This window comes from Somniosus microcephalus, chromosome 11 (assembly GCF_052327205.1).
Source record: "Somniosus microcephalus isolate GS21.2 chromosome 11, FLI_Smic_1.0, whole genome shotgun sequence".
In the NCBI taxonomy this organism is placed as follows: domain Eukaryota; kingdom Metazoa; phylum Chordata; class Chondrichthyes; order Squaliformes; family Somniosidae; genus Somniosus; species Somniosus microcephalus.
Genome location: NC_140997.1, coordinates 91,115,796 through 91,128,418, shown reverse-complemented (window position 1 = coordinate 91,128,418; position 12,623 = coordinate 91,115,796). Strand labels below are relative to the sequence as shown.

Below are 12,623 nucleotides of genomic sequence, written 5' to 3'. Positions count from 1 at the left end.
GGAGGGGAAGGGGGGGGAAGAGAGGAGGGGAAGAGAGGAGGGGAGGGAGAGGGGAGAGGGGAGGGAGAGGAGAGGGAGAGGGGAGGGAGAGGAGAGGGAGAGGGGAGGGAGAGGGAGGGACGGTGAGTGAGTGAGGCCCCGCTGGAAGGAGGGACGGTGAGTGAGTGAGGCTACGCTGGAGGAGCGTTACGGGGAGTGAGTGAGTGAGGCTCCACTGGAGGAACGTTTCTGAACCGCACTCACCATGGTTGTACTGCGATGTCTTCCCCGTCCGGCTCATACTCCGAGCATCCAAAACAGTCCCTTTAACTGAAATGGCGGGCGGGGCCCGACTCTTTCTCGGTGCGACTATCCGTGTTTTGGGCCTAGTAACCAGGCCTCCTCCGCGCCATTTCCGCCCGGCCCGGGATCCGCCCAGCGCGGTGAGCGGCGCGCGCAGGAGCGGGCCGGCTCAGACCGGATTGTGCCGGATTCCAGCGCGCACGCCCATTGGCCGACCTGCGCGGCATGCGCCGGTCCATTGGCTGGCTGGGAGTGTGCGTAGTGATTGGTCGGATGGGTAGGAGCGTGTTGTTGCATTTGCCGCACAGAGCGTAAGGCGGAATCTCACTTTCTGATTGGTTAGCTGCTTCGGACAGGTGCAGATCACCTGATCAGTCACGTGACACGGTATTGCGGAGGGTGAATCATTGCGCAATACGGCAGCGAGTCTCTTAAAGGGATAGGCACACACTAGCCACCACAGATAACATTCACAGTTGGTTCAATCTAAGCATTTATGTTTTGTATTTGTATGGTAACATCTATTCTGAAATTGTTTTGCATATTACTTTCGCTATTGCTCCATTAAGGCCTACTACATTTTACATTTTATATACAATTTTACAGCACAGAAGGTGACCACACTTCAAAAAGTACTCTTTTGGTTGTAAAGCACTTTGGGATGTCCTGCAGTCGTGAAAGGCGCTATATATAAGAAATGCAAGTCCTTTCTTTTTCTTTGGCCCATGGTGCCAGTGTCAGTTCTATGAAACAGCTACCCACCTAGTCCCTGTCCTTTTCATACAGCCTTTTACATTTTTATTTTTCAAATACCCACTTCCCTTTTTAAATCTATTATGGATCCTGCTTTCCCCACTGTTTCTAATAATGCATTTGTAGCGGTACCACCGAGTGTCTCTTACTGTACATAATTCCCTTTAACTATGTTTGTATAGAGTTTGCATGTACGGGGCGTTGCCCCTTTAAGAACGTGTACGGGCGTTGCCCCTTTAAGAACGCGACCTAACGTGATCGCCCCAAGCGCGGGCAAACACGATGACGTCACGTCGCACATCACGTGACCGCCCCAAGCGCGGGAAAACGCAATGACGTCACGACGCAATCCACGGGACTGCCGAGTCAGTCCTCATGGCGTCCCCGTTCGGGTAAGACCTGTTCCACGGCTCTCCTGCATCGATCCTTGTTGTTTTCTGTACTTCGTCAAATCCTTCACTAAGGACCTGTTGGATTGTTTCTCCTGAGTCGACCTCAATTTTTTGGTCCTACACATTCCACGTCCTAACAACCCTGTGTGTAAAAAAAATCTAACGTCAGTCTTTGTTCATTTGGCCATGATCTTAAATTTATACCCTCTACTTACTGATTTACTGATGAGTGGAAATAGCTCTCTATTTGCTCTCGCAAAACCCTTCATTATTTTGAACACCTTTATCATATCTATAGCAACATTAGGAACAGGAGGAGGCCATTCAGCTCCTCGAGCCTGCTTTGCCATTCAATTAGATCAGGGCTGATCTGTACCTCAACTCCATTTACCTGCCTTTGCTCCATATCCCTTGATACTCTTACCCAACAAAAATCTATCAATTTCAGTCTTGAAAGCTCCAATTGACCCCCAGCATCCATGGCCTTTTGGGGGAGAGAATTCCAGGTTTATACTACCCTTTGAGTGAAAAACTGCTTCCTGATTTAACCTCCTGAATGGCCTAGCCCTAATTTTAAGATTATGTCCTTTCGTTCTTAATTCTCCCACCAGGGGAAATAGTTTCTATCTACCCTATCAAATCCTTTTAACATTATAAACACATCAATCAGATCACCGCTCAATCTTTTATGCTCGAGGGAATACAAGCCAAGTTTATGCAACATCTCTTAAATGTCTTTGTTCATCAGGGTTGGCTCACTGGTAGCACTTGTACCGTTGTGTCAGAAGGTCATATAGCAATTCCTATGTTTCTATGCTACATCGATCTAGCTTTGTCTCTTCCTGAGATGGACTGGCTTGGCACCCAGGCTGTGCCTTTCATGAGTCCTCCACAATCGCGAGTCATTCCTACTTCACCAGCTGCCTCCTTGTATCTTTCCCCTAGTTTATCCCATTCATGTACTCATACATTTACACGATGGGCCAGTTTTATAGTAGGGCACTCCCAACAGAGAGCTTCTCCAGCTGGAAGCATGCATCAGGATTTTTTTTAAAATTCATTCACGGGATGTGGGCGTTGCTGGCAAGGCCAGCATTTATTGACCATCCCTAATTGCCCTTGAGAGGGTGGCGGTGAGCCACCTTCCTGAACCGCTGCATTGTGATAGAAAATCATGGGTAGCACAATTGCAATTTCCTGAACTGGAATCCCTAAATTACGTGCACTCCTGGAAGTTGTAGCTCCTTATTGGAAGCACACATTCATAAAATTGGCCGTTATATTTCTTATACCTCAAGAATTTATATTTTCAATTAATGAGTCAGAATGCTGCAAGTTCTCACTCTCGGAACTGAATCCATGAACTTTTTAAAACTGCCTGTCCTTTCATTCTTAGTCTGGGTCATTGGCCTAGAAATTCAGTTGCGTTAGCCAGCCGTTAGCGCCATAAGAGGGGTAGATTTCGAACGCTAGGCACTTAGCGCCCGGGCGCAGACCGATCTGCGCCTATGCCCAACTTCAGTTGACAGTTAGCGCTGGCGCAAAGTGTTTGCGCGCGCTCAGCTGCGCGCGCAGCTTATGACGTCATTTCGTCGTGCAACGCTGTTTGTGCGCCCCAAACCGGAACTTCAGTGGCGCCCGCCCAATGTGGGCGTGGCGCTGTTAAGAACTGTGAAGTGGAACGCAGCAGAGGCCCTGCGGGCCTCGGGGAGCGCTAATTAAAGGGCACTTACACTGAACTATAAAGGCCAGCCATTTTGCTGCAATGACTTTAGTGCTTTGGATTTCTGGACAGAGACCAAGGAACAGACCTTACTGATTTGGGACAACATAGGAGAGGTATTTTTGGCTTCTGGCCAGAGCTTGGAAATTTGACTCATTGTGATTTCACTGTTTGCAAGTATATTATGGGGGCTGCATGGGGTTGCAACCCTCAGTTCCAGCATTATGTGCGAAGAGCTCGCAGACGCTGTGTGAGAGGGGCAGCCATGCCTAGACGCAGAGGGGCCATCAGGCGTCGGCAACGTAGGCCTTACCCACTCAGGGAATACCGGCAGCAGGTGTCCTATCTCACCATGACTGCCGCGCATTGTGTTAAGAGGCTGCGCTTCAGAAGGGAGGTGGTTGCAGAGATCTGCCAGCTGCTTCACAGAGATCTGCGTCCACAGCTGATGTGCAGGACGTCTCTGTCGGTGGAAGTGAAGGTCACGGTGGCTCTGAACTTTTATGCAAGCGGCTCCTTCCAAGCCGCTGCTGGGGACATAGCGAACATCTCCCAGTTCGCCGTGCATCGCTGCATCCGGCAGGTCACCGATGCCCTTTTCGCAAGGAGACACCAATTCATCTCCTTCCCCATGACCCTAGAGAGGCAGGAGCAGCGTGCAGTCGGATTTGCGAGGATCGCCGACTTCCCCATGGTGCAGGGCGCCATTGACTGCACGCATGTGGCTATGCGGGCACCTATCGACAATGCCGAGGATTACCGCAACCGGAAGGGCTACCATTCCCTCAATGTACAGCTGGCGTGTGACCACAGGCAGCGCATCCTAGCTGTCAATGCCTGCTTTCCAGGAAGCAGCCACGATGCATTTATCTTGCGCCAGACTACTGTGGCTGACATGTTCCAGGCACAGCCTCCCCCAAGAGGATGGCTTATCGGGGACAAGGGCTACCCTTTGTGTACATGGCTCATGACCCCGCTCCGCGCGCCCACGACCCCTGCTGAGGAGGCATACAACGAAAGCCATCAAGCCACAAGGAACATCATAGAGCAAACGATTGGCGTCCTCAAGCAACGGTTCCGCTGCCTGGATCGTTCCGGCGGCTCTCTACAGTATTCGCCGGATAGAGTCTCCCAGTTCGTCGTCATTTGCTGCATGCTGCACAACCTGGCTATCCGCAGGACTCAGGCACTGCCACCTCACGTTGGACCACCACCTCAGGAGGACGAGCAGGAGGACCATGAGGAGGAGGAGGAGGAGGAGGAGGAGTACCAGCCCAGGAGGGAGCCACAAGGTCCAAGGGCCGTCCGTCGGCGGCTTATTGAACGACACTTCTAGGCCCCCTGTCAGGGAATGGCTTGTGGCAATGAACGCACCTGAATGCAGCCGCTCCGCAAGCCCTCAGCCGGTTAACGCAACAACCACTTGAAACATCACACATGGACAAGCTGAATAAATAAAAAGCTTTATTTAACAAACTCAGGGCCCTTCCCACATGAAACACAAAAACAGACAAGACCCCCAAAAAACAGTCAAAAACATATCTCACTCCCACAACCTGGGGAGGAATAACAAAACTTGTCCATCCAATTGGCCTTCATCTTCGGCCGTACCAAAATAAACCCCCCCCATAGAGAACACAAACACCCCCATATGAAAAAACATTTGGCAACACACTCTACTTTGTGTGCCGAGAGGGCGAGTCCTTGTGCAGGCTTCTCCGGCCCCTGGCCGACCTGCTGCTCCGCTTCAACCTGGGCCCTGTGGGTGTTGCAAGGCTGGGGGAAGGCTCCTGAGGGGCACAATGCGTGACGGCAGATGCCCTTGGGGGTCGGCCTAGACGAGGTCCGGCCCTGGAGGGGCCGGCTGCTGACTGCTGCAGCTGTGGCTGGCCAGCATCAGTCTTTCCAGCAGCTCGTCGCAGCTTTGCTGGGGGAGTGGCAGTGGCGGCTGGAGCAATGGGGGCAAGCTGGCTGATGCCAGGCGCTCGCTGGTCGCCAGAGACACTGGCAGTCGGCCGGGCTGGCACTGCAGCAAGCGCAGCAATCTGGTGAAGGACAGACCGCTGTGCTGCAGCAGCGCGGCGGGTGCCCTGGCGATGCGTCCGTGACACAGCGAGTGTGGCAGAAGTGAGTGCCCGTACTGCCCTGGTCTGTGCCCGCATCAGACCAGCCAGTGTCTGCACGGCACCACTCATGAACTCTCGACTCGCGTCCTGTGATGCCTTGAATTCTGCCCGACTCGCGTCCTGTGATGCCCCGAATTGTTCAACACCCCTGGCCTGTGCTGCCGCGAGTTGTTCGAAACCCCTGGCCTGTGAGTCCCCGAAATTGGCCACACTATGAGCCAGGGACTCAATGGCCTGAGGCAACTGTGCCACAACCCCCATGAACTCGGTGTGGCGACGCTCCGAGTCCGCGGACATTTGATCAAGGAGGCGCACCTCCTGGGCGAGGACCGTCTCCGGACTGGAGGCCGGACTCTCCCTCTGGGGAGAAGGCCGCCGAGCTGGCCGACCCTTCCCGGGTGGCTGGACGCCACTGGGCCCAGCAACTGCCCTCCCCGCAACACTTCCCCCCTCTGGGGAGAAGGCAGCCGTGCTGGCCGACCCTTCCCGCGTGGCTGGACGCCACTGGGCACAGGAGCTACACCCCCCTGCAACACTTCCCCCTGGCTCTCCTCCAGGCAAGACGTGTCCCCTCCATTGCCATCCCCTGGCGCGGATGAGGGTTCCCCCGATGTGCCGCCTTCCTCTTGCTCCTCGTCATCCTCCTCTTCCGAGGGACTGACACTCGCAGCTTCAGGGACCTCCTCCTCACCAGCTGAAAGCAGGAAGGCACAAGAGTAGCTTTAGAGTGAGGACAGGGCGTCAGCGAGGGAGGCATGAGTGGTGGCATTATGCGCATTGGTGGGACAGTGGCAAAGGATGTAGATCTGAAGCGCAAGGGGACCGAGAGAGGTCCAAACGGTCATGTCCTTACCATTGGGGCCCAGCACAGGGTCGGCATCTCCAATAGCAACGGGGCCAATCACCCGGGCACGCATGAGTCGAGCCACGCGCTCCTCCAGGTCACTGAGCTCCTGGAACTGGGAACGGCCTCCCCCGGTGACAGTCCAGCTCTTCAGATTCTGCGCCAGCTTGGCCTGCAAGAGAAAGGACGGCCTCTAAGTACAGTGTGGTGCCCTGTTGGTCTGTGCACTGCCTCCCATGGTGGAATAGCTTGGCCAGTGTGGTGCCCTGTTGGTGTGTGCACTGCCTCCCATGGTCGAATAGCTTGGCCAGTGTGGTGCCCTGTTGGTGTGTGCACTGCCTCCCATGGTCGAATAGCTTGGCCAGTGTGGTGCCCTGTTGGTGTGTGCACTGCCTCCCATGGTCGAATAGCTTGGCCAGTGTGGTGCCCTGTTGGTGTGTGCACTGCCTCCCATGGTCAAATAGCTTGGCCAGTGTGTAAAGTGCAGAAAGTGCTATTGATGAGCATGCCAGTGCCATAGCTGCTGGAGGAGGGCTGGCCATTAGGCCTTTGAGGTCCCTTTGCCCATAATGTGAGGTGCACATGCAAGGATGAGGAGGACACTGGAAAGGGTACTCACCCTGACCAACCGAGTGAGGTCGTTAAACTTCTTCCGGCATTGGTCAGCAGTCCTGGGGACATCGCTGTTGGCTGTGACCCTCTGGGCGATTTCCCTCCAGGCTCTCCTGTACAGCCTCTTGGGAGCCTTCTTGCCACTGTCCGGGCACAAGATATCTCTTCTCTTCTCCAAACCCCTAAGCATCACCTTCAAATCATGGGCAGAGAAGCGCTGCGCTCGCTCACGGGCCCTCTGCATCGTTGCTGGCGCTATTTCTCTCCAGCAGCAGTGTTTAGGCCTAGCTGGAGGGCTGCAGTATCCAGGGCGTGGCAGCAGACCAAGTCGACCCTTCCCCCTTTAAGAGCTGGCCGGCATCAGGGTGTCTGCTGTCAATCAAAACATGACCGCACCTGCGCTGCGCCCGGCCTTGGAGGTATCACTCTGCACCGCCGGCTTAGCGCCTAAAGAGAGGGGTGCAACGCCAGTTTTAGCGCTCGCCCAAACTCCTTGGCCAATGCTACTGAATATCGGCGAAGTGGCCTCCACTTTCCGGCGGGCGCAAACTTTAGCGCCCGCCCGACTTTACTGCCCCAAAAGTGGCTATACTGAATTTCTAGGCCATTGTCTTTTTTTCATACCTGAACATAAAAGAGATTGAAATGGCAATATTGATTATTTCACATCCCTGATTCAGAATTTGCTTTTAATCTTAACTTAGAAAGCACTTTTAGGTCTGTGTTATGTTTGTTGTAATGGGATTTTGGTACTTGATTGTCTATCTCAAGCAGGCCCTTGTTACGATCAGTATATGTTGTCATTCAGAATCACTACCTTCAGGAGTTGATTGCTCTCTGGTTGATCGGTGTTGAAAAGGCACTTGATAAGGTGCAGCATAGGTTTGTTGATAAAATGAACGCACACAGTATTAAAGGGACTGACAGCATGAAAGAAAGATTTGCATTTATGTAATGTCTTTAATGACCTCAGGACATCCCAAAGTGCTTTACGGCCAACGAAGTACTTTTGAATCGTAGTTACTGTTGCAATGTAGGAATCACCAATTTGCGCACAGCAAGCTCCCACAAAGAGCAATGAAATAAATGACCAAATATTCTGTTTTAGTGATGTCGGTTGTGGGATAAATATTGGCTCATAAAAATATGCTCCATCTCACCTTCAGTAAGCTCCCCACTGGAGTGGAGCTAATTTACAGAACAAACGGGAAACTGTTCAACCTCCGTCACCTCCAGTCCAGATCCAAGGTCATCCCATCCTCTGTCGTCGAATTACAGTATGCAGACGACGCTTGCGTCTGCGCTCACTCGGAGGTCGAACTCCAAACCATTGTCAACACCTTCACCGAAGTGTACAAGAGCATGGGCCTTACACTAAACATCTGTAAGACAAAGGTCCTCTAGCAACCTGCCCCCACCACACAGTACTGCCCCCCGATTATCAAAATCCACGACAAGGCCTTGGACAATGTGGACCACTTTCCATACCTCGGGAGCCTACTGTCAACAAGGGCAGACTTCGACGACGAAGTCCAACACAGCCTTCAGTGTGCCAGTGCAGCCTTCGGTCGCCTGAGGAAGAGAGTGTTTGAAGACCAGGACCTCAAACCCGGTACTAAGCTCATGGTCTACAGAGCAGCGGTGATACCCGCCCTCCTGTATGCCTCAGAGACATGGACCATGTACAGCAGGCACCTCAAAGCACTGGAGAGGTACCACCAACGCTGCCTCCGCAAGATCCTGCAAATCCATTGGCAGGATAGGCGCACCAACGTCAGTGTTCTTGCTCAGGCCAACATCCCCAGCATTGTAGCTTTGACTATGCTCAATCAGCTCCGATGGATGGGTCACATTGTCCGCATGCCCAATACGAGACTCCCAAAACAAGCGCTTTACTCAGAGCTCCGGCACGGCAAGAGAGCCCCAGGTGGGCAGAGGAAACGCTTCAAGGATGCCCTCAGAGCCTCCTTGAAAAAGTGTAACATGCCCACCAACACCTGAGAATCCCTGGCCCAAGACCGCACAAAGTGGAGGAGAAGCATCCGGGAAGGCGCCGAACACCTCGAGTCTCTTCGCCAGGTGCAAGCAGAAGCCAAGCGCCGGCAGCGCAAGGAGCGCAGGTCAACCCAAGCACCCCACCCACCCACCCCTTCAACCACCGTCTGCCCCACCTGTGACAGAGACTGTAGGTCCCACATTGGACTAAGCAGTCACCTGCAAACTCATTTTTAATGTGGAAGCAAGTCATCCTCGGTTCCGAGGGACTGCCTAAGAAAAAAAAAAGAAAAGAATATTGGCCAGGACACAGGGAAGAACTCCCCCTGCTGCTTTTTTAATAGTGTCATGGGATCTTTTACATTTGATAGACTAGTCGAGTCTGGAGGTGATAAAGGCACGGATGAGGGCTTGAGCAGCACTTGGGCTGTAGCAGGGGCAGGGGCAGAGGCAGGGGCAGGGGCAGGGGCAGAGGCAGGGGCTGTAGCAGGGGCAGGGGCAGAGGCAGAGGCAGAGGCAGGGGCTGTAGCAGGGGCAGGGGCAGGGGCAGGGGCAGGGGCAGCGGCAGAGGCAGGGGCAGGGGCAGAGGCGGGCAGGGGCAGGGGCACGGGCAGGGGCAGCGGCAGGGGCAGAGGCAGGGGCTGTAGCAGGGGCAGGGGCAGGGGCAGAGGCAGAGGCAGGGGCTGTAGCAGGGGCAGGGGCAGGGGCAGGGGCAGGGGCAGCGGCAGAGGCAGGAGCAGGGGCAGAGGCGGGCAGGGGCAGGGGCACGGGCAGGGGCAGGGGCAGGTGATGTAATGGAGGTGGAAGTAGGCGGTCTTTGTAATGGAAAGCATATGGGGTCGAAGCTCAGCTCTGGGTCAAATAGGATGGCAAGTATGTGAATAGTCTGGTGCAGCCTGAGACAGTAGCTCTGGTATTCCCAATGTTTAACTGGAAGAAATTGCGGCTCATCCAGGACTGGATTTTGAGATAGGATTGGGCAGCAGAATTTTGGATGCACTTATGGACAGTGGAGGATGGGAGGCTGGCGAGGAGAGCCATGTCTGTGCCCTTAGTCTCCATTAATGATGACCTGAGAAACTCTTTTGGGATTCGGACTCTTGGCTAACGCTGCCAATATTTTGCAGACATACAAGAAGCTTACCGTCCATCCATGAGTGTGGGGCGTCTGAGGACAGGAATGGCTGACCTGTGTCTCCTCTAAAGGTCAGGTCAGCAGATACCAGCCCTGTGCAAATGCTGAGAGAATTCATTACTGGCAGCACAGCTGTCTTTGGGGAGATTGTAAAGACATCCAGACTCCCTGTCAGTTTAAATCAAGTCAGTGGTGAGCTGGCCCAGGCACCCAATGCTGATCGTGGAGTGGTCAGCACTCCGAAACTCCAGGAAGTGGCTGTAATTAACCCTGGTTGCAATACAGCAAGCTACTAACCCAACTGCACAACAAAGCTACAGAAACAGATAAGAATCTAGCTCCCACAAATGGCCTACTCAGGTGCAGAGCTGATCAGGCTTGACTGTGATGTCACGTGTGAGGTTAAAAGGGTTAAATTATGAGTACAGGTTGCATAGAATAGCCTTGTATTCACTCGAGTATAGAAGATTAAGGGGTGAACCTGTGGAATTCTCTACCACACAAGGCAGTTGAGGCCAATTCATTAAATATATTCAAGAAGGAGTTAGATATATTTCTTAAGGCTAAAGGGATCAAGGGATATGGGGAGAAAGCAGGGACAGGGTACTGAATTAGGATGATCAGCCATGATCTCATTAAATGGCAGAACAGGCTCGAGGGGCCGAATGGCCTACTCCTGCTCCTATCTTCTATGTTTCTATGTAAAGAAAGACTTGCATTTCTATAGCGCCTTTCACGACCACCGGATGTCTCAAAGCGCTTTACAGCCAATGAAGTACTTTTTGAAGTGGAGTCACTGTTGTAATATAGGGAACGCGGCAGCCAATTTGTGCACAGCAAGGTCCCACAAACAGCAATGTGCTAATGACCAGATTGAGGGATAAATATTGGTCAGGACACCGGGGATAAATCCCCTGCTCTTCTTCGAAATAGTGCAATGGGATCTTTTACATCCACCTGAGAGAGCAGACAGGGCCTCGGTTTAACATCTCATCTGAAAGACGGCACCTCTGACAGTGCAGCACTCCCTTAGCACTGCACTGAACTGTCAGCCTAGCTTTATATGTGTATTGATTTCTTTGTGGGTTCAATGACGAGACATTTATGAAAGAGAATGTCTTTTAATCTAAAGCTTGTTCAACTCTTTTAACAGCATTTACAGGAGACATCATGCTAGTGATGCATCTAGAACGAAACTGAAACTAAACCAAACTGCTTGTCTCTGTCACATGACCTCTGCTGGTCAGGCATAAGTAATCAATACATGCAAACATGCTGGTAAGGCATCATAATCAAACAGGCAAATAACATCACTATTTGCTGATATCATTACATCTCCCTTTCTTAAAACAAAAGTATTTTACTTTTAACTAACAACATGTTTTTGTGGTGTATGTGCCTTTAAGAGCCCCAGGTGTGCGTAATGCCGGTAATTGCCACTTGGGCTATATAAGCCTGTGTATTGTGTATATCCTTTAGAACCCCCCCCCAGACTTGCTTAGTAAATACCTATGAACCAACTCCTGTCTTCAGTGTCTTTATCTACACACGGACACTACAGTGGCGACGAAGTGGAAACGGACTTACCTGCAATTCGGCAGCACCTCAAGGACATCGATTCCTCCAGCGTCCAGAAGACTCAAGGAAGTAATAGAAACTGTGGTTTCACCAGCTGGCCAAGCTGGTGGCAGGTACTGCGCTAATCCTTCCTGGGTGTCAGGCTGGGGCTCCAGCGTCGGGCTCTACAGCTGAGACAGGCAGCGAAATCGGAGGCAAGCAATAACGGACTGGGAGGGTGCACTCGGGAGACGGCCGGCGCGGCAAGCAGGTCAGCGTTTAGACCTCCGTCGGGAACGAGTCTCCAACAGTGAATAAACGGAAACCACAGTAAAACAGCGTTGTTATCGGTAGCAGCGGCGGGAAAGCGCAGGAAGCGCCATATCGTTGCTACAGAGAGAAAAAAAAAGCGCGGGAAGCGCCATAGCTTTTTTGAAATGCCTAAGTCTGGCAATATTGATGCTTTTGATAACGAAACAGAGCCTAACTTTGGCAATATTGATGTTTTTGATAACAAGATAGAGGATTGGACCACATATGTAGAAAGAGTGGAGGTGTTTTGCACCGCAAATGGAATAGAAGATGAAAAAAAAGCTTCAGTGCTTCTGGATCTAATGGGCGCAGAAACATACAAGCTGTTATGCAACTTAATCACTCCAGCCGAACCGATGGACAAGAATTTTGAGGAGATTGTTGATACCCTACACTGCCAATTCGAGGCAGGACTGGCAGATTCTCTGCAAGACAAATTCATCTGCGATCCCCTAAGTGTAGAAACACAAAAAAAGGTATCTTCTGGAAAAGATTTAACACTGGACAAGGCTTTCAGTGCAATAGGAGCGGCAAAGATACAGCAAAGGCCACAGGACTTCGGCACCCATGAAATGACACGGGGTTTCGAGAGATGTTATCGCTGCGGCAGATCAAACCATGACCAGAGGGATTGCTGGTTCAAAGAAAAAGCATGCAGGCGATGCGGAAAGATGGGACACATTCCACGTGTATGCCGATCTGAAAATAAAAAATCCACTAACGGGAAAAGAATCAATAAGGAAAAGCACAGAAAGGTACAAATGATGACGGACAGTAGCTCCAAAGACCAGAAGAGCGATAGCGACTCCGGGAACAAGAGACTAAGCTCTCTCAAATTACATAATGTAATTGCCAATGAAGATTACCAGACCATTTGGGTTACCCTCATAAT

At 52.0% G+C, this 12,623-nt stretch overlaps 1 protein-coding gene across 3 annotated transcripts in view; it reads right to left on the bottom strand.

Moving 5' to 3' along the window:
• xpo6 (exportin 6) overlaps positions 1–456 on the bottom strand; it is a 100,140-nt gene extending 99,684 nt beyond the window's left edge. Inside the window, exon 1 of one of the 3 annotated variants that reach the window (XM_086000973.1) lies at positions 244–456. In XM_086000973.1, coding sequence (XP_085857099.1) covers positions 244–246 — 3 coding nt within the window. In that variant the 5' untranslated portion in view covers positions 247–456. The remainder of the gene's footprint in view (positions 1–243) is intronic. The other 2 variants (XM_086000972.1, XM_086000974.1) reach the window with 2 other exon arrangements.
• Between the last annotated feature and the right edge of the window lie 12,167 nt (positions 457–12,623).